Here is a 21,962-nt window from a genome sequence, read left to right as displayed (position 1 = left end):
ATTTAGCTTCTTAAACTTTCAAACCGTAATCATGTTTACTTCTGCAATGGGAACAGCTCTCCTTGCTCTTCAGTAAGCCTCATGTCACCTAGGGGATAATAGCCAGGGCGGACAGGAGGGGCCTCCAGGCTGGCATCCAGGGACTCGGGGCTTTCCACGATGACCCAGGGCATCCACCTGGTGGGCAGCAGGGAGTATATGGCCCCAGTGGGGGCATCTTCTGACCCTTCGGGAAATGACATTGCTCCTTACACCTCTTCACCCTAAGTCAGCCTTGGGCCTACGCTTCAGTTTCCCACAATCAGGGCTGTAGGAACAGAAGCAACATGGGAGCAGCTGCCAACACTCCCTTCCCATCACCTGAGGGCCCTCAGGCTGACATCAGAGCACTTGTGACCCAGGACAGACAAGGAGCGTCACCACCCTGCAGCTGTCATTCCTCACCTGACCAGAAGTTGTGCAGGCAAAGTTGTCACTTGTCCAACCATAGAAATCACAGGAGACCTCTGACCCCACTGTAAGCACTGAGAGGAAGCTGCAGGCCAGGTCCTCCGCACAATCTGCAAGTACACAGCCAGTCACCGCCTGCTCTCAGGAGATGTCGAGCCGGGTAGACACGTCCCCTCCCCCTGCCACATGTGCCCAAAGACACACAGCACACCCCAGCGCACTTCCCAAATACACAGACAGCACACCATACCACAGTGCGCACCCAAATACACGTACTCTCACGCCCAAATGCACATCGCAAGAGGCATTTGCTGCAGACGCAGCATCACGTGCCTGCTGGTGTTCCCTGGGAGACCAAGTCACCAACCCTGCCCATAACCAGTTAAGATCACGTCCTCAACCCAGGTCACAAAGCTGCCAGGCGTAGAGTCAGCCTTCATATCCCAGTTACTCGACTGCACATGCCTACAGGAAGCTCCTGACACTCCATTTGCCATTCCCCCTTGAGGACCTGTGCCCAGGTGTCCACTGAGGTCACAGCCAAGTCCAGGGCTATGCTCTGAGGGCTGGTGGTTCTCGGGGGATTTGATGGTGCAGTGTGGCCACCTGCTGTCAACAAGTGCCCTTCCTGTCACAGGAGGCCCTGTGACTAATGAGGACAGGGACAACTGGCTGCTTTTGTTCACCTTGTGTCACAAGTATGAAGCATGCTGCCCAGCACACAGAAGGCTCTGAAGTTTGTTAAGTAAGTGGATAAATGGAGTTAAAATTGTTCTTTAAACTTGAGCCATATTCAACTGTGTAAAATGCATGAATAATGATAGCAACTAATTAACTATCTTATCAGGGATAAGAGGCTTTAGGGAAAAAAATTAGTTAACTGTCAAAAAAGCAACTTACAAATGAGTGTGTCATCACCAGGCACTTTCTGCATATTGTTCACACGGGTGCCAGCATTGGTAAGAGCTAATTGTGGAGATGCGGCCAATGCTCGGCAGGGCACATGGCTGGCGGTGATGGGCGGCATTCCAGGGACCCTGCATCCATGCCCTGCTCCTCCCCACCATGCTGTCCTCCTGCTGTCTCGAGGCAAGCACAGCACTATCTGGAGGCTGGGGTGCTATTCTACTCACCAGTAGGACAGCTCACAAGCTCTGGCCCCACTGCCAAGCCTCGGGTGTGAAGGTGGATTTCCTGGACTTTCTGTCCCGCCCTCATCCTCATGAACCAGGCTCTAAGAAGCACAAGGTGTCTTTATACCCACAGGCCGCCTGGCCCACTCAGAACCCAAAGACAGCACCTCACCCTGGCCCACCTGCCCCTAGCCTAGCTCTTCTTTCAACTGCATGACCTTGATCCTCACTGCACGCAGTTTCTGGCCTCAGGCCCAGGACAAGGTGGCTAGAGACAGCAGGAAGAGTCTAGTCGGTACTAGAACCATCAGCACTCTGCTGTGGCAGTTGAGCACGATGTCACCTGGTGTCTTGCCAGGCCACCCCTCCTACTCCCTATCAGGCTACAGCTCTCCAGGGTCCTTGGCCTTCTTCCCAGCTCCGGTTCTCGCACCAACCTAGCATCCACCCAGCACAGCACTGTCACCATACCTGCTTCCTTCCTCTTGGATGGCCCTTTGACCTTCCATAGAATCTTCTTGATGCTTGGTATGGGATCCACCCATCCCCCTCCCACATTCATATGTTGACCTTCCGACCCTAGAATGTGACTATATTTAGGGATAAGTTCCTCAAGAGGTAATTAAGTGCAAAATGAGATCATTAGGGTGGCCTAATTCAATATGACCAGTGTCCTTACAAGGAAAGGACACTGGGACACAGACACAGGCAGAGGGAAAGCCATGTAAAGACACCAGAGGAGAAGGGCCAAGGAGAAACCGAGAGCAAGACATATCCTTGCTCTCAGTTCTAGTCTCCACGACTGTGAGAAAATCAGAGGCTCCAGTCTGTGGTGCCTCACTATGGCAGCCAGGAAGACTACACCAGGCTGGGCACCTGGACCCCCAGCCGTCCTGGGCTGCCTGCTCTCTTGAGTCTGGTGGAACACTGTCTTCTAGACCTTCCTGACAACAGTCGTCCTGCTCAGATTGGGGCCTGCTTGTGTCAGCACGTTCCAGCACCTGAGCCTGGCTGGCGGGATAGACCATCTCCTGCACTGACAGGCGGACCCTTCCCCTCCGCCTGCCTTGATGCACAGGATTCTGCAGCCTCTCTCCTCCCAGCCACTGCTTTGCTGCTCATTCTAGCCGAGTCACAGCGTGTGAGCACTGCCATGTGCACGATGCCCCTGCTCAGGACAAGACTGCTTGGCCAGCCAGCTCACGCAGTCAGTGCCGGCACCTGCCCTCTCCTGCTTTCCTCTTGGCTCTGCCCTCCCGTCCCTACAAGCACCACAACCAGCATGTGGTGTCCCTCCAGGCCCTATAAACACCACTCATTCCACAAACATTTTTTTTTTCAGCTTCTATTTCATGTTTTGTGCTGTGTCTGTGATGCCAACAGTAGATTGTTCTTATCATAGCAGAGCAAATATCCTAAACAGAGTCCTATCAGGGAGTTAAGTATTCAACAACTAAACGAGGTGCGATCCCTCAAGGGGGAAAGGCCATGGCTGACGGCAGGCTTTCAGCTCCATCAGCCCGGGCTGGGATGCAGGTTCTGTCACTTGCTAACTCTGTATGATAAGCAAATCTTATGCTCCCAGTGTCTTGTTTTTCTCCTCTCTTTCTAGGGATGTAATGGTTCCTTTATGGGTGAGAACAGGATTAGGAGGTCATCCTTGGAAACATGCAAGCTAATAAACTGTAACTGGTGTTAGTAACTCTCTAACTCTCCAGAGACAGATACATTTAGATAGAAAAAATCACTAACAGCAAAAAAGTGAGTCAATAGCTTTACAATTAACAAAGTTTACTTATTTCTGTTCCCTAAGTTAAGATTAACTCTTGGCAGTCAGTAGATAATTCTAGTTAGTAGAAGCCAGTTGGTTCTTAATGTTTTTGGTCAGTTGTATGTTCTCATTCTAGTACTGCTTTGCTCTGGTTTGTCTTGCCAACATCAGCAGAGCATATTGCTACACCATTCACCCCGTGCCTCTCTCCCCGTCTCTCCTTACCTGCCAAGCACTGCATCAGTGAGGGTTCAGAACCAGGAACTTTGGACTTGACCATCACAGGAGCATTGGTATTAAAGATCACCTTCGAATCTGGAGCCTTCTCAAATTTCCGAATCACTGAAAATAAAGTAGACTTATGAACTCTGTGGGGGATCTGCACACGAGTGTTTAGGCCAGCAAGTCAAGTCACACTAGCCAACGAGGGCATTGAAGAAGTCACTGCCCATCTACACCCCTTGTCACACAATGTCCCAAGCAGAGCGATTTTGTTATTAGGTAGCTCCAGCATGCTGCCTTCTACCTAATTCTGAGAGTTGTAGCTTATGTCTCTCTTTATCTATCTCATTTTCAGGAATTAAGGAGAAATTTCATATCATGTTAGACCTTTCAACTCACTTTTTTGCTGTGATTTTTTTCTATCTAAACTTATATTTCCCTGCCCTGTCTTTGAGGATTAATTATATCATTATTTTATTGAAAACTTTCTTTTTACTAAACAACTTCAATTCTTTTTGAAATGAGGTAAGTTATTTTTGAAAAGACAAACCAGATATGTGCATATGGGTTAATGTAAATTTGGAGATGCCATGTGACTTAGTCATGTTTAAGGCAGTACTTGTTTAACTGGTATATTCGCATCTGTTTGTCTAGTGACCATCAGCATACTTGACGTCCATTTGGCAGGAATGACACAGCCACATGCTTGTGGAATGAGTCAAGCAAGGAAGAAGAAATATAATTTTTTAAGGCTATATGTCTTGGAACACATTCCTCATGAAACAAAAAAGCAAGCAGGATAACTCTCAAGGAATAAGATTCATCTTGAGCCACAAATGCCCAAATGTGTCAATATTTTGCAAGCACCTATCAAAAAGCAAGACTTACTTGTAAGTCCCAAAGCACATGCATCTCAGTTCTTTGCAGACATAATTATAAACATGTATGTAAGCACTTGTTATCATACACACCATTGCCATATAAATGAGACTGATATCTCGATGGGTCTGTACCAAGTCAATGCATGCAAGAGTGTTTGATGAAGAAGTAGAAAATTCAGTTAGGAGATACCTCTAGCCCATCCAAAGAAATCTTCCTTCAGCTTGGATGGGTTAGGAGAAGAGAGCATTAATATAGAAGTGACATGCTTAAGCTTTCAAAAATTCTGATCTAGGAGCGTGTTCACAGTTTACAAAGAGGGCCTCCCACACCATCACCCAGGTGCTGCTCCGCCTCTCCACTGCCCTTCTCAGCTCCTCCTCTTTTTCACTAATGGAGAAAATGCCATGCTAGACTCAGCACAGTGTCCCTAAGTCTAGGTTGGCATAGACCTGGTGCTCAGACAGTCCAGGAAATGAAACAAAGTTTGACAGCTCCTTACATTTCCATTCTGCTAAGATGCAACCAATTTAGGCCTGCACCTAGAGGCTGCTGGTACTCAGAAAGGGACACGAGAATGGAGAGCTTCACAGGACACATTTACTCAGTGCTCAGTGAGGAAGCTCATGGCCAAACTGCAGAAGCAAGCCATGACCAAGGGGCCAGCGGGATCCTGAGTGAGCTGCAGGGTCACACGTTCTGCTGCCGGGCTTTCCCAGGTGTCAGAGTTCAACTTAGCAGATAGTTACAAATGTCTTGGAGACAGCATTGGGTCAGCTCTGAAGCACAGTTCATGTGATTCTCACATAGCAAAGCAGGTCAACTAATGTGCCTGTCTTCTTCAGGACATGGAGAATGTTCTGGTCATATCTTAGTAGTTAGCACGGTGACAGAGTCACTAGTTTCATGTTTATGGAATGGGTGGATGCACGCATGGATGGCTTTATGAAGAGATGAAAGGCTGAGGGCATGACCACAACACCAGGAAGCAGAGGAGAAACTCAGTGGTACAGTCCCTCCATTTGGGCTTCAGAAGTGGAACAGAAAATCTTTAGCATGAGTCAACAACGAACTGATTAGGAAACTGGACCCAAAGTTAAACTGTGAAGATAAACCTCAAATATTTCCCTCCCATGGGTCCTGGGACCTGCTCCTCACCAGCTGTGTCCAGATCCTATCCCGACCTCTGACAGACCCAGCTTCCTGCTGGTGAGAATCAAGTAAAACAGCACAGAAGGACTGGTCAATAGTCACAACTCGGTCAATGCCAGGTCCCTCTGGTCCCTGCAAGGACACCCTGCCCAAGTGTCAGGGCTTGTGAAACTGGCCACAGGAAGACAAGGGATGGGACGTTCTCCTTCCCTGGAGGCCTTTAGACATAGTCAGAAGCAGCCCAGATAACTGGACAATCCGTTCATTCTGTCACCCAGTGCCCACTGCTTGGGAATGGAACAAGGTGAGATTTGTTCCAGCTCCAAAGGAGCACACCTACTGCCCGCAAGACTGGAGTCCAGAGAAGAGGCTGCGATACTGCATGTTTCCCTCACCCCGAGAGCCACACAGAAGGACCTTAAGGGACACGGCATAAGTGAACTGCCTGTTAAAATGACCATGCTGGAACCACCATAGCAAAATGGTTGAACTGGCAGCAGGGACAGAGGTCGGTAGCTGACCATCAAGTCCTCTGAATTTCCTGAAGACTTCAAACCTCAAGTGTGACCGTGCAGTTTCCCCCCACACACAAAAAAGTGTTCCTCTCAGGCAAGTTAGGACTCTGAGAAGACACAGGATGGCAGTGGCATGGGCCAGCTTATTAAAGTGAAGTCCCCGGAAGGGAAACTTAACTCAGAGCTTTGCATAAGAAGCCGATGAGGAGCAGAGGCTGCTGGGAGCCAGTGCCCCAGGAGACATCCTCTCAGCTGCGGCAGCACAGCTGTGGCTCGGGGACACTCCAGTGCTGCTGAGGAGAGTACCCTTGCTGACCTGAACACTGGCAGAGCAAGCCCTGGACAGCCTACACACTGGCTCAGCTCTGAGGGTTGTCACGGCAAGGAGATGGGAGCGTGGGACCACAGTCCCAGAGTGGCCAGCAAGCATCAGGCCAGGCAGGAGGGGACACCTGCTCCATCTGTGCAGCTGCCTAAATGCTCTTCGAGCATCCTCAGCCCGACTGCACAGGGGGCCACCCTGCGCCGGAGGACAGACGTGAGCAAACCTCAATAAGACTTCCGTTGGCTTTGTAATTCCTCCATAGCGACATGTGATTTGTCAGCTCTTTGGTTAAAAAGGGGAATGATCTGACCTTGGAAAGTAATCATTTGTCCCTTGGATTTTCTCTGATGCTTCATCACTAGCCCTATGCCTCCCTAGAGGACAGGAGGCTCTGCACACACTGTGTGTGCGTGCACGGGTGTGAACATGCGTGTGAACGTGAGGGTGCGTGTGGGTGTTGGAGGAGGAACCAGATCCACCTAGGAGAAGGCCAGGCTGGTACAGTGGAAGAAGGGTCCGGGCGTCAGACACACCAGTGCGTCTCAGGACCAGTCGCAGCCTAACTAGGGCCTGGGGACAGGCACTTCAACACTCCTCGCCTCAGTTTCCTTGGCTAAAATATTGGTGACAACACCACCTGCCCCTCAGAGTTACCAAGAGGGTAAATGTGATGAGCACAGATCCCTGGTGCCCAGGAGGCCCACTGCCAGGATCCCCTCCCTCGGGGACGTGGAGGGGCAGGCCTGCAGCAAGGGAAGCTAAGCCGCAGGGTTAGGTGGAGGGAGGTGGCTTTGGGAGGGGGTCTGAGTCCTAAGGATAGGAAAGGCACCTCCTTGTCAAGCGAGAGAAACAGGCATCCCTGCCCTGAGCCCCCTGGCCAGCACCTCCGACGGGCCTGTTGGTGCCAATGCACTGAGCACTCCTACCAAGTGGGCCTGCATGTCCCCGCAGCACACACCAGGACACCATCCAGGGTAGGAGGGTGCCAGAGACCACAGAGCCTGCAGAGGGCACCACTGGGGTGAAACCTGGCCCAGCGGCCACACTCCTCCCTCCTGCTGCAGACTCCCGTCTCACCTTGTACTGTGGGGTGTTCTGCATGGTCCACTCAGGCCTTCCCGCTATTATCTCATTGAGGAACCCTACCTGACTCTTGGAAGTGCTCAAGGAGTATCTGTTGACAGTACAGGATGATACTGACCCTCACAATGCCTCAGGAAACAGATACGGGGCCAATGGGACACTGAGGATCAGAGAGGTTGAACAAATTGCTCTGGGTCAACCAGCAAGAAAGTTACTCACAAGAATTGACCCACTTTTTCCACAAAATCTGACTGAGGGAGAAGCGCTACCAGATGCAGGGAGACGGCTGCCTACAAGACACAGCGCCTCGGCAAGCAGCATGTATCAAAACCCAGCTCTGAAGGTGCTGACGAGTCTGGGGTGAGGTCCCCGGATGCAGAAAGTTACATTTCAGGGGATTCACAAAGAGAGAGAAGACCAGAACATCAACGGCTTTGGGATCTGGGTGTGGGGCATTTGTTCACCCTCCTGTTCTTCCAACTACTGTGCAGGTTCAAATTTTTCAATAGAAAGTCGGAGACGAATGCATGTCCTGCGTCTCTCCCTTCTTCAGTGTCCGGAGGCCCCTCTCCAGCCACCGGGCATACTGAGCGGCAGCACCTACCCAGACACTGAGAGTCCGACAGTGGGGCCTCCGTCTCCGACCACGGCAGCCGCTGCCCCTCACTGTCCACACAGAAGGCCTTCCCACTGCCCTTGTCCTGCTGGCTGGCTCGGTACTGGCCGTCCTGGTCACACTGCAGGGCCGCCTCATTCCTCTGACAGTCAGTGACACCTGGAAGGAGCAGTGGGCACAGCAGTCAATGGTGGGTGTCTGGGCCCTCTCCTCCCGTTCCCAGGCCCCAGGCCATGGACCAGATGACCAAGGCATGTGTGTGACTCAGACGTTCAGGTTGCAGGCTCTCCAGTGTCCCCACCCCCACCCAAGGATGACCCCAGGTCCCCTCTTCAGATCCCCAAGGTCCTCCCGTCCCGAGCCCTGCAGACACCCGCGCTCCGTCTGCTCCCTCCGTGTCCTGACCGCACCCACCCCTGCTCCCCTTGGCTCAGGCACAGCTTTGAGCACGGGCCCCGCTGTCTCTTCCCTGTGCAGCCCCTCGCACTCACAGCTCCCACTTCAGGCTGTGGCTTCAATACGGTTGGTCTCCCCAAACACAGACTGAAGTTGAACCCCAGGGTGAGGAATCGAGAGGGGATCTTAATCTGACTGTGGTGTTTAGAGGTAGGACCTTGGGAGTGAATAGGATTGAATAAGGTCATTATAGTTAGGCCACTGCTGAAATCCTGGTGGCTTTGCAAGGAGAGGGAGAGAAACCAGAAGAGACATAGTCTCACAAGCAACCTGTCTCTTGTCATGTGAGGCAATGCATCACCCTGGGACTTAGCAAGCACGGCCACCATCAGAGGCAGCCTCAATTCTTTGCACCTCCACAACTATGAACCAAAATAAACCTCTTTTCTTTATAACATTAGCCTATCTCAGGTATTTCATTATAGTAAAAAAAAAAATCAGACTGATACACCTCAATCCTTATTTTCTTAAAAAAGCCCTCTTACTAGGATCTAAATGTTTATGAACATTGAAATCTAATTCCAGTGTGATGGTATTAGCAAGTGGGGCTTGGAGAGGTAACTAGGTCATGAGGGTGGACTCCTGGTGAATGGGATTAGTGACCTTATATAAGAGGCCCAAGGGAGCTTGTTTGCCCCCTCTGCCTGTGACAGCACTAAGAGAAGACACTGTCTATGAAGACTTCATCTGACACTGAATCTGCCTTCATCTTGGACTCACAGTCTCCAGGACCACGAGGAACTGTATCATTGTCTATAAACTCCAGTCTATGATGTCTCGTTACAGCAGCCCAAATAGACCAAGGCACCTCCAGAAGCCAGCTAAGTCTGGTCCAACCGCTTTCCTGGGTACCTGCTCCTCTGCTTATCACTGAATTCCTCTTGATAGGAATGGCTGGTGACTTCTGGCCTCCCATTTGATAGAGGCCATGAGCCGGGGCTGGATCTGCTTTTGCTCAACACGTGCCCCGGTGCTTTGATCAACGTCCAACATGTGATACAAGCTCCCCCCAGATGAAGGCATCTGATCAAATCCACGGATGAATGCTTCAATCTCTGGGCTCAAACTGTCGCTCTTCCCAGAAGTCTTTCCTCCAGCTGTCCACCTCGCTCATCCCCACCCCTCAACGGTCTAAGACCCAGCAAAGCTGCAGGAACAGCATCTACCGAATACCTACCTCACCTAAAAACCACACTAGGACTCTCATCTATTCACAGGCTGCCCTTCCCTCACAGAATCTACACTCCTGGGACCTGGATGTCATCTGCTATGCTCACCCAGTATATGACTGACAAACAGCAGGTGCTCAGGAAATCGGTGATGGATTATATAAAAAGAGAACTCCTTGATGTGTTTCTCCATGGTTGGGAAGTAGGAGAAAAGTCACTTCCTATGGCATTCTGGATAATATCTGAGCTTTTATATCTTGAGGCTTCAAGTTATATTATTAAACACTGATGGGTAATGTCTTTTCAGAGGAGGAGAGGTTACAAAGTTGATTTTTTAAATAGATTACTTTGCATATCATACATGCTGTGAGTTAATACATCAATAGACAAACAAATAAGGAGTTTCTTGATTATCAATAGAACCTCAAACATGGACCGCTGGGCCCACTGAGGCAGGAGACATGGGAGGATCTGAATACAGACCTCAGCAGTCCAGAGGGAATGGAATCTAAAAACTATCCTAACCAAAAAGAAGTCGGGCGGTAGTGTAACTGCTGAGCATCATCTGAGACTCGGCAGCCCCCTGTCCTGTGCTTCTCTTCAGTGTGATTCTGATGGAGGGCAGGTCGCTCAATAGGACAGGTAAGGATAGAGATGAAGAGCCAGGAGAAGGGATTGTATCACAGAACCTGAACAGAGACTCCCAGCTTGACCCTGGACAACAGTCCACTACGGTCCACTCTGCACTCAAGGAAGATGTGGAGAGTGGTCCTGACCACACAGCCCTCACAGATGCGTGATTGAAGCCCCCTAGAAAGCAAGTGTGGAACAGGGACTGTCCTCATCAAACTTGGATTCTGCTTTGCTAGAGATTAAACATCATGTCCCCTCAAGAGTCCTCATCCTCTCTGCGATGGTATTTGGAGCTGGGGCCTCTGGGATGTAACTAGGTATGGATGAGCTCTCTGGTGGAGTTGATGTCCTCACAAAAAGGGGAAGATGGGAGACCTCTCCTTCCCTCTGTGCACACACCCCCTGCAAGGGCCACAGGAGGACAGGACCAGCCAGAAACCCTTACCAAGCCCCCTGTCAAGCCGGCCCAGACCCAGGCTCCAGACTCTAGAACTGCAGCAGTAAATTCTCACTGTTGGAGTCACCCAACCTCTGGGGATCATGACAGCAGCCTGAAGTAAGGCACTGGCCCCGAGTCATAGATGATGGAGTGGCGTTCAGAGAAGGAAGGTGAGCTGACCTTGGTCACAGGGTCAGTAGGAGGAAGGAGCCGTGATTAAATCAGATCTGATGGTGCAAGACTCAGTCTCCTCCTCCACTTCCCATTTCTCTCCATCAGCAAGAATCAGCACATGACAATGATCCCCTCCTAAGAAAGTGCCCCTGTGGCTGGCACGCTGACAGCACGCCAAGTCGCCTCAGACCTCAGGTACTGGGGTCAGGTGTTCACAGAGTGCCACCCGGCTGCCGGGGACAGTCACCAGGCAGGACTCTTCTCTGGAGGAGTGGCAGACTCCCACTTTTATTTTCTCTGAATTGTCTTATTAGCACTGCTCCCGTTTCAGAAAGTGACTTGATCTCCTGGATCACTTATTTTTAAAGTTCTAGAAATTTTTCATTGTAAGCAAAACTGGTTTGTCTCATGTTCAAATGTCATTTTAGAAAAGCTCAAGGTGGAATTTCAGACTAACATGAAAAGATGTGCAATGAAGCAAGTTATGGGTCCCTGCTAGGAAGACAGCTACCCCAGGCGACAGTCCGGGAGGTAGGTCAGGTGGAAACACATGGGGTGTGGGGAGACCACAGGCACTTTCGGTCCTGGCAAATACAGGGAGAAGGGTATGGGGGGAAGAGTCTTCTACTTCTTGATCTGATAAGGCTGACTGACAAACACCAGAAGTTTCAGAATCAGACAGAACAAAGGCTAGCTGCAGGAGCTGAGCACATCTGGCTCAGTGATTTCACTTCTCTGAGCCTTAATCCTCTTATCTGTCAAAGCTGAGCTAATCCTATTTCCCTGGAGGAGATGAGGCTAGGATTGAGTGAGATAGCACAGGGCCTGGAGTCTGGCAGGGAACAGGCATTCAAAGGTGGCCCTTGTTGCTCTGCTGTGTACCCAGTGCTTCTCAGTGGTAGGTGATTCTCCCACCGACCTATTCAGGAGATACTTGGCAATGGCCAGAGTCAGGTTGGGTTGTCACAACTTGGGAAAAGGGAGCTGCCAGCATCTAGTAATGCTACTGAACGGCCTGCCATGCACAGGACAGTCCCCATAGCAAACAACTGCCCTCCCCAAATGCCCACCGGGCCCAGGTTAAGCACTCTGCTGCACGCGGCTGCACAGCACGGCCTCTTCCCAGAGCAGGCCCCAGAACTTACAGTGCATCTGGCTGAAGGCTCCAGGGGCAATGGTCATTCTGCCCACAGGACATGGGACACAGGCTGAGCTGCCTGCCCTTTCTTGGTAGAATCCAACAGGACAGGGAACGCATTGCTCGTCCCGAGAATAGCTTCCTTCAGGACACTTAACTGGGAACAAGAAACAGAACGGTGAGTCAAGAACGAAGCACTTCTTTACAGTCAGAACCCAGAACCCAGCCGCCAGCCCACGAGCTCTTCTGCTCAGTGAACGTCCTCTGAGAACCTCTGTGCCTGGGCTCCAAGGTCCAGGGCACAGCTGGGCAGCATGTGGTCAGGTGCTGCTCTCCAGGGCTGGATATCGTGGGCTGTGGGGGAGGCAGACAAGGACAGCAGGTATGGGAGGAATGGAGCAGGGAGAGACGTATTGGTGAGGGCAGCCCCTCAAGGAGGCACTGGAGACCCCAGTGATGAAGAGGAGCCCAGGAAAAGATCTAGGAGGCCAGAATTCCAGGTGGAGGGACCAGCAGGTACAAAATCCAAAGGTGAGCCTGGATTGTTCAGGGGACGGAAAGGAAAGGTCAGAGTTGGCTACTGAGCCAGAGCCTGGTTTGCCAAGGGAAGGAAGAATGCCCTGAGAAGAAGCTGGGGCACAAGGTGAGTGACAGGGCCCACCCCAAGGCTTCCATGAGGAGGAGCAGCAGGGGCAGTCAGACTGGTCAAGTCCCACTGCCCACTCCACCTGGTCAGGGCTGGTCAAGTCCCACTGCCCACTTCTCCTAGGTAACTGTGGGCTTCCCTGAGGGTCCGTCTTCTCTTCTCTGAGATGGGCTTGCTGATGCTATGTTATGAGAGTGCATTAATCATGCCAGACTCAGCCAGGTGCTGTGGCACACACCTGTAATCCCAGCAGCTCAGGAGGCTGAGGTAAGAGGATCTCAAGTCAAAGCACTTAGCGAGGTGCTAAGCAACACAGTGAGACCCTGTCACTAAATAAAGTACAAAAAAGGGCTGGGGAGGTGGTTCAGTGGTTAAGTGCCCCCGAGTGCAATCCTAGAACCAAACGATAATGATAATAATAAGGCCAGACTGATCCACGTGTTCAACAGCTGACCATTATTTTCACATTTGAGCAAGTCCTTCAGCACCCACTCTGTCCACACAGGGCACCCTTTCTATGTGGGGTGACTCCAACAAAAGGTACCATCTCATTTGATTCCTGGCCTCTGTCCCTGTTGTCAGTCATTAACAGCGTTTCTCATGCCTGGGACCACAGTGAGGCTAAGGGGGACCCAGTGTACACCACTGAAGGAGGTCCTTGCTGTCAGGGCTATTGAGCTTCGGATTGACTCTGAAGTCCCAAGCCTGACCCCCGAGTGACAGTCCTAGCTGCCTCACTCCCCTCCTTTCCCTTCCCTTCCCCATGTTCATTGCTAATCTGCAGAATCTCAGTGCTTCCTGCCCCCCACTATCCCCCCCACTATCCCTCCCCCCCACCACTGAGCTCTAACACTCCCAACCCTTCCAATTTCCTTCTCTAATGTGATACAGGCTGGGAAAGCAGGAGTTAAAGCCTAAGAAGCTCTGCTCTTGGAATAGTGCAGGGACTTGGCCTCACTGAATCTGACAGTTCAGGGAAAGAGGAGCTTTGAGCTTTCTTTCCCGGTCAGAGTTTCGTTTCAAAAAGTTTGTCAAATAATTTCCAGAAGTGAGTTTTTATGCAGTAAAAGGTGGGAGCTGAAATCTTGCCCCAAGATTTCACTTGGCAACACCTACCCTGGGACGACACTGCCAGAACTTTAAATACATTAACACCACTCCACAGAGTGGCTATCATATCCCCATGGCATGGGCTAGAAGCCAAGCCTCTGGCCACTCGTGCATGACTTCCTAGTGTGCTTTTCTAGCAAGTGCAGTAGGGAAGTGAGATTTTAAAATGCGTCAAGTGCAATGTCAGATGCTGATGGTTACCTCCCATGAGGAAGGCATTATCCCATCCAAGACTCTAGAAAACTGAGGTTCAAGGTCAAGGCTGACCAGGCAGGAGATGGCTAGAGGTACCATCTGAACCCCATTCCTTCATCCCAAAGCCACTGTTCCATGTATCAATTCAACCACCTCCTGGTGGTGCACAAGTCAGCACAACAGGGTGGGAAGTGCTGGGACAGAGCCCTGTCTACTTAGCGACTGCTCTCTCTGGTCTGCGTGTATTCCTGGCATTACTGAGTAAACCAGAAACTCAAGCCACATCTTGCAAACTGAGAAGTATTTTCGGGTCTGCCCCAAGCAATGAATATCCACCCTTAGAGAGTGGAGTTTCATTCTTACTATGAGTCAGGTTGTTGACAATCATCTCCACACTTCAGAACTGTGACTACTCTCTCAAGTAAGTGCCTCCAGATTCATTGCCAAGGGAAATAGGAGCTTCCTGGCCAGCCAGAGTGGCTCTGCCTCCAGACTGGGCACAGGGAGGCACAGAAAGCTGGGAGCCGCCTTTGGCTCTGAGACCAAGTGTGCGAGGCTTCCTCTGCTCAAGCAGCAGGCCTGCTCCTTCCTCCCAACACTTAGCTCCACCCTGATGTCTAGAGTCTTCTCTGCCCAAAGAACTCTCTTGTAAGTCAGATGGACTGTGGCTGATGATGGCCGTCGCCTCCTCAGCAGCTGACTTCTCTCAAGACCCTGCAGCCCACTGCAGCACCTGGGCACTCAGCTGCACCATACCCCTCTGATGAGGTTATCAGAAATCCCTTGGCCTTGGTGGCCTCCTTGGCACGGGAAGAGCGTTCAGCCTATGGGCATTCACATGAGTCTGCATAGCTTTAGGGCCAAGCTACATTTCCTGTCAGTCTTCCTCACAGCCTCCATGTTTCTGCTGAAGAAAAATATCTATGGGGAAGTATCATGGTCCTTCATCCCCTACAAAGCCCACTCAAGCCAGGCCTAGCCCCGTCTCTCTGCAGCTTAAAATTCTGCTATTCATCCCAGTGAGCCCCTCCCTGTGCCCACGGTCTCTCTGTCCCAGCACCTGCCTATATCTCTAGTCCATCCCTGCCCCTTTCCCCACAAACCCCATTTGTCTGAACCATGTGCAGGGTCTCCATAAAGTCACACTGTTTCATGACTCCTGACTCCTGCTTTTGCACTAAGCTCTACTTCTGGATTGCTCTTGGTCACGTTGGCATCCCCGACATAAGTATACACACAGGCCACCTCCTACCTGCTCTTGACAGAGTAGCAGTTCCTCCTATCCTCACAATGCCTCACCCATTGGCCCCTGCAGCAAGCTTCCCTGGTGCCTGATGGGATGCGCAGGGCCCTTCACATGACACTCCCCCTGTCTGCCCACTTCAAAGTGGAAGTCTTGCTTCCCGGAGCAAGTAACATGGTGTTGAGTACATAATTACATTATAGAAGCATAGATAGATGGAAGAAAGGAAGGAAGGAGGGAGGAAGGAAGGAAAGGAGGGAGGGAGGGAGGGAGGGGAGGAAGGAAGAAAAGGAAAAGTCACTTCAGAAAAAATATTCATTGGACACTAGTTTATTATAAGAATCTACAGTGACTAAGTGACAGTCACTGTCATACAGAATGGAAATGGAAACTCTCCACAGTTCCTCTGGGATCCTCTTTAGTTCAGACTGCCAGCAGGTAAGTCCCAGGGAAGCCCCGGGCTGTCCTCAAGGCAAAAGGGTGCACAAGACTGAGTCCCATAGAGCAGTAAGCAAGGCCTCCACCCCACAGCAGCGTTCTCCAAGGGACACAGGGCATGGGTGTTCCCACTGGCCCTTGAGTCACTGCCCTTGCAGAAGGCCATCTAGATGAGCCCCTCTGAGATGACATCCAGAAACCTGCTTTAACTCCAGAGGACAATGCTCTTCCTAGCCATTCACAGCTGTGCTACAAGTGTGCTTCAGCAGGAAAAGAGCCAATAAAGACGGACAGAAGGATCTGAAGGGGGACTTTCTATGAATGTCTCATGGAGAAGGGAGATGTGCAAAGCAGAGAATAGCACCAAAAACTGAGAGGTGGAGGGAACTGAGCTTAAGCCTCCATGCTGCCCATGCCAGTCAACCTTGGCTGAGAGCTGATCATGTGCTGAGAGCTGGTTAGGTGCTGGGATATGGTTATGTGCCAGGAGCTGGTTAGGTGCCAAGTACTGGTTATGTGCTGGGAGCTGGTTAGGTGCTGGGATCTGGTTATGTACAGGGAGCTGGTTAGGTGCTGAGAGCTGATTAGGTGCCAAGCACTGGTTATGTGCAGGGAGCTGGTTATGTGCTGAGGAGAGCTGGTTATGTGCTGAGAGATGTGCTCTCTCTATGTCACCTCCTGCTCAAACCCCTGTCCCATGAGGTTGACACTTTATCCTGTTTCTCAGATTATGACCAGTGAGGATCAGGGATGCTCCCGAGATCCCACAAGGAGAGGGGCCTAGTGCCAGGACTTGAGGCCAGGTCCATCTGACCTGGAAGAGCAGTTTCTCAGCAGTGCCCACCACTGCTCACCACTGGTATCCTCATTCATACTATGGGATTAATAGCACCCCATCTCTGGAAACACCCCACTCTCTGGACAGAGGAATGCTAGCAAGGCCTTATGAATCAGAAGCCCACTAAAGGATATTAGATATTATAACTGACACCACAGAAGACTTTTGTGAATTCCATTCTAGACCTTTCTAGGTTTTGGGGGGAGGTGGCTAATGGTGTGATTGACAGGTCTACAAGTCAAGGCCGCAGCAGTTAAAAAGCAGAATGTAGGTTTATCCTGAGCAGATATTGTCTGACAACAGCCTGCGAGCTAAAGTCACATCACCTTCTGCTTTGGTAAGTCCAGGTTCATTGGAACCCACTCAGATTTTTCTCCCTGTGGTGACTGAGTAGAGTCATTTAGAAAGGGTACGGGCCACACAGCAAAAAATATCTGCCATCTGGCCCTTTACAAAAAAAGCTTGTGACTTCTGCTCTAGAGAAAATATCTCCCAGCAAAACCCTTCAGTGGGTCCCTTGCCAGGCACCAGCCTGCAGCCCAGGAGGGCTCTCTGCAGCCCTTGCCAGCTGAGGCCAGCTCTGCTTCCCAGCCCCTGCAGTGGGCACACCAGCCTCTCCCCATGCGAAACCGTCCAAGTTGATCCCTCTCCCATCTCCCAGTTGACAGGAACCGATCACTATTAGATCCCCAGAAGAGATCTTGAGATGAGATTTCTGGTCAGCCTGGTTATTTTAAGTGTAATTTGCACACACACACACACACACACACACACACGCTCAAGTCTGACAGTATATCCCAGGAGTCTTCATTTTAAAGGCTGCAAACATGGCTGCAGTGTCTCTGGAGGACTCTCCCTCCCTGTTTCCTGTTCCTCCCACCCTGGGCAGAGGCCCCATCCACTCCTGCTCCTACCCCTTGTCCTGTTGTTTGGCAGCTGTACTTACGTGGAAAGATGGTCCACCTCACTTCACATGGGAGGAGGGCTCTGGTCCCAGAGGACCTGGGGTTACTTGTCCACTAATAGTTATCAGGCCAACTCAGGTCCCTCCCAGGACCTGCTCTGCTCTGCACAGGCAGAGCAGCCCTGGCCACTGAAGGTGCCTTATCTAATTGATGAAGGTTCAGACTCTTTGTCTGTTTGAGGGAAGATGACCTGCCACCAAGGGCTATTGTTAGAGTTAAATATTTGCACAGTCATGTTACACTTTGCAAAATCCTTCATAAATGTTCATGGGAAGTTTCTGTTCTCTGTGCTAAGATTTAGAGGCATCTCAAATCCAGTGTGGGTTTAAATTTGGCCTATATTTCAAAGCCTTGTAGCTTTTGTGTTGCCACCAAAATAAATAATGGAGAAAAAATAACTGAGAACATCTCTCTTTCTTCAACTTAATAAAAATGTTTCTCCATCTCACTCCATGGGGACGAGGACTCCTCATCATGAAACCTTCAAAGCTTTAATAGTAGAGAGAACAGTGGCCCCCAAAGATGCCCACATCCCCATTCCCGGGACCTGTTAATGCATGAAGTAGGCTACAGCGCAGGGGAGAATTAAGGTTGCACATAGAATCAAGGTCACCAACCGACTGATCTTCTACTCCAGAGTGGCCTAGATCACCTACTACGTGTAATTTAAAATTCCTAAGTTGTAAGGAGAGGTGATTGGGGACAAAAGGGGCAGAGAGCAGCAACACTGCTGCCTTTGACAATGAAGAGAGGAAACCACCAGCCAAGAAACATGGCCAACCTTGAGAACCTGGAAAAGGCACAGGCCATCACATTCTCCAGGGCCTGCAGGAAGAAGGAGGCCTGCCCACTCCTCGTTCCAGCCAGCAAAGCCCACAGGGGATCCAAACCACAAAACTTGAGGTAAGAAGCTGCCTGTATTAGACCCCCAACTGTGGGGATTTGCTGGGGGAGTAACTGGAAACTAATACAGCCTGCAGTCAAGGAACTTGCAGCTGCATTCCCATGAAAATGCCTTCAAAGATTCCCATGGGCAAGAGCACAGACAGCCCAAGTAAATCCCCACCAGAAATCACCTCCCCACATCGTGCCCATGCAGGCTGACATGTGGCCGTTTGAGCACTGTGGTGAGTGACGTAGCTATAACCAGGACACAGGGTAGACAGCGGCCTTCTTCACTTAGGCAGAGCAGCCCAGGCCCAGAGCCCAGGCTGCTTGAGAACTAGCAGAAGGGGAGGTTCCTAGTGGGCTTCTTCCTTTGCCTGCCCTCTGATGGAGGTGGCCCCGCAGAGCAGATGGCTGGCAATGTTTACCAACGAGATACACAAATGGTTCACCACTCCCCAGCTCCTCAGCTCCCCAGTGGCCTTTCCTGAACCTCCCGAGGCTTCCCACTAGCATTCCAGGGAGACATGTGGACCTACCACACCCCAGCAGGTCCTTGCTGGCATTGCTGGAGGCCGACACTCGGTAGAATCCTTCCAAGCACCCAAACTGTGTCCTGGGAGAGGTGCCCAAGCGGTCTCCCTGGAGGAAGCGGATGGAGGGGTCTGCTGGGAACACCTTGGAATCCAGATGAAGTTGGAACAGGCCACTTTGGATCAGATCTGCAAAGCGCCCAAGGAAATCCTTGCCCACTAAGGACTTTTCTGTAAGACATAGATGAGCAGAGGTCACCTTGCTGCTCTCTGCAAGGCCAGGGAACATGGGGAGGCAGAGCCACCTACAGCATGAAAGCAGACATAGGCACATCTGCTGCCTTATTTTACAGAGGGACAAACTGAGGCCCCAAGAAGGAAACTGACTGACCCAAGGTTATATAGGAGTCAGAAGCACAAGTAGGACCTCAAGCCACAACCCAGGTCTTGAGCTCCTGTCACTTCTGTGGCACCAACATGACCAATGCTGGTACAGGGTATCCTGTCTCAGTCACTGCTCCAGATACTCAGCCACCAACACCTCCAGAAAGGCACCCACCCAAGCCCCAGTTTTCACATCTGCAAAGCAGGCAAGGGGACACCTCTCCACAGTGGTGAGGGGACCCTGTGAAGGGGTCACCCCAAGGAAGGCAGGGCCTGCGAGGCCATATGCCCTCTGCTTCAGCATTCAGCCGGAGGCCGGGGAGGCCTTCAGCCTCCAGCTCCTCTTCCCTAGGAAGTAAACAGGTGAGTGCCACATGTGGAGCTGGGTTGCACCCCAGAGACATTCATGTTGCAGCGGGCAACTGGAAAGCCAGCCCATGGCCTGAAACCACAGTCCACTGTCCTCACACTGAAGCCAGGGATAAATGTTTCATGCTTTTGCAGTTTGCAAATACACCAATGATCCAGGACTCTTTAGAGGAAGGAGGATGGGACCCTAATTCATAATGCTCCTGGGGTGAGGGAGATACTTTTCACATGGGGATTATTTCCATGAGGACAAAGGAGGGCAGGAGAGTGACAGAGCTGTGCTCCTGCGTCATGCCCAGGCAAAGATTTCCAGAAGTTTCTTCCTCACAGGACAGAGGGCAAGTTCTAGCTAGTCGTGACCCTAGGTGTTGGCCACTAGATGGTAGAAGAGAGCCCACCTCCAGCCTGGTTAGAAAGGTGTGGATTGTTTCCTTTCCCACCAGAAAGCTCAGAGCTAAACACAGCGCATGCTCCCAGTAGCTGCCCTACAACCCGTTCTGTCCTTCCTAAGCCTTGCCACTCTCTCAGTTGGTCCCATCTTAACAGCCTGTTTTAAATAGTGACAGTGGTCTGAGATGTTTTATCATTGGAAGTAGGTGGTTCAGAAACGACAGCCAATGAAGACTCCCTCCCCTACCCCATGCCCCTTCTCACTGTCCCCCTCTCTGCACAGACACTGAGGAGAATTTCCCCTCAGGCTTAATGTAGATGTCATTATTTGTTATAACTTGATGCCCGAAGCCAGTTAGGCTTGGGGTAGTTGGTTCCATTCAACCCTAGTAAGCTCTTGACCAGAACTCGTGAACACTCCTGCCTGGCCATGTACATCAATAACTCTCCTCACCATCTCAGGAAGGTGCATGGGCTTCACCAGCTCCCTTTAGAGATGAGGAAACTGTCACTCAGAGAGGCCTGGTGGCTTTGAGGCAGCAGTGCAGAAAAACATACCAACGTCATGTAAATCAGGAAGCGAGGCCACTGGGATGTCCTCAAGCTGAGATTTCCAAGTGACATTCACTCCCAGACGATCTGCAGCCAGACACCCCACCTGCACGGAGGAGTCCGTGCAGGCAGGACTGGAGAGCAGCGTCCTGTATGTCTTCACCTGCGGGGAGAGCAATGGGTTCCATTCAGAGTAGGAAGGAAGTTGGCCAAGAGCTGACCCTAGGGGCCCAGATGGGCTTGTGTCACTTCCTACATTCCTCCACCACCTTGCTTCAGGCATGAGGCATTAGTAAGCCCCTCTCCCTCCCCTAGGAAATGAGGTTTGGTGATTGAACGAGCTGCCCTGGTCACACAGCCTACATAGGTGTGAGTTGCAGAAGATCCAGGCTCTGGGCCAGAAGCTCAGCCTCTCCTAGCTCATGTCACAGTGTTGAACTGGTGTCCCAGCCTCCGCCAACTCTGAAAATGTCTTCACCATGAACTCACCAGCAGGGCACATACCCCTCAACCTGAACCCCATGGCACCCACTGGCTCCTTCTTTTGACTATAGAGCCCCTTGCCCCCTTCCAGCCTGATTTTGAGCACACAAGGCCTGTGGAATGACTGTGAATGGAGGGACCACAGTCTCCTCCAGTCCCAGGGAGCAGGCAGAGGTGTGGGGCCTGCTGGCCCAAGGACAGGGCCTGGCATCAGTCCAGGGTCAAACACAAGCTGCATCTTTCCCTCTTCCCATTGTCCTCTTTGAAAGTGGGTCTTAGTCTGTCCTGGCTGCTATAACAAAAGGCCATAGACACCTGAAAGTGGTAAAGACAACTGGAATTTATTTCTTAGGTTCTGGCACGGGGGCTGGCAAGGCCAAGATCAATGTGCCAGCAGATCCAGTGAGGATCCTCTTCATTGGTGACCCCTTTCCCTGGGCCCTGAGGTGGTGAAGGCCAGGGATCTCTCTGGGTCGCTTTCATACAGGCTCTGACCCCACTCAGAGTCCTGCCGCCTCATGACCTGGTCACTCTGATTGCCCTGCCTCCTCACATACCACCTCAGGTGTTGCGGGGGGTGAGTGAGACTTCAACATGTGGATTGGGGGGACTACAAACAGACCACCGCCACAAACAATAGCATCTAGACTAAGCCTGAGGGGAAGCTCACTTATGCAAAGCTTGGCATCTAGAAGGTGAGTGAGAAGGTGGGTGTCTGGGGAAGGCTTCTGGGAGGAAAGTGAAGCTGTCACCCACTCAGAAATCAGAGTGAGCTG

At 51.3% G+C, this 21,962-nt stretch overlaps 1 protein-coding gene across 1 annotated transcript in view; it reads right to left on the bottom strand.

Annotated features, from left to right (window-relative positions):
* Positions 1-21,962, bottom strand: part of Tg (thyroglobulin) — a 211,779-nt gene that overhangs the window by 152,031 nt on the left and 37,786 nt on the right. Inside the window, exons 19-24 of the mRNA XM_076835902.2 lie at positions 20,710-20,866; positions 19,015-19,239; positions 12,163-12,312; positions 8,135-8,305; positions 3,580-3,696; positions 445-560 (exon numbers count right to left, since the gene is read on the bottom strand). Coding sequence (XP_076692017.2) covers positions 445-560; positions 3,580-3,696; positions 8,135-8,305; positions 12,163-12,312; positions 19,015-19,239; positions 20,710-20,866 — 936 coding nt within the window. The remainder of the gene's footprint in view (positions 1-444; positions 561-3,579; positions 3,697-8,134; positions 8,306-12,162; positions 12,313-19,014; positions 19,240-20,709; positions 20,867-21,962) is intronic.

The sequence above is a fragment of the Callospermophilus lateralis genome, chromosome 16 (assembly GCF_048772815.1).
Source record: "Callospermophilus lateralis isolate mCalLat2 chromosome 16, mCalLat2.hap1, whole genome shotgun sequence".
NCBI lineage: Eukaryota > Metazoa > Chordata > Mammalia > Rodentia > Sciuridae > Callospermophilus > Callospermophilus lateralis.
Note: the sequence above shows the minus strand (reverse complement) of the source record. Positions and strands in the feature narration are given on the sequence as shown.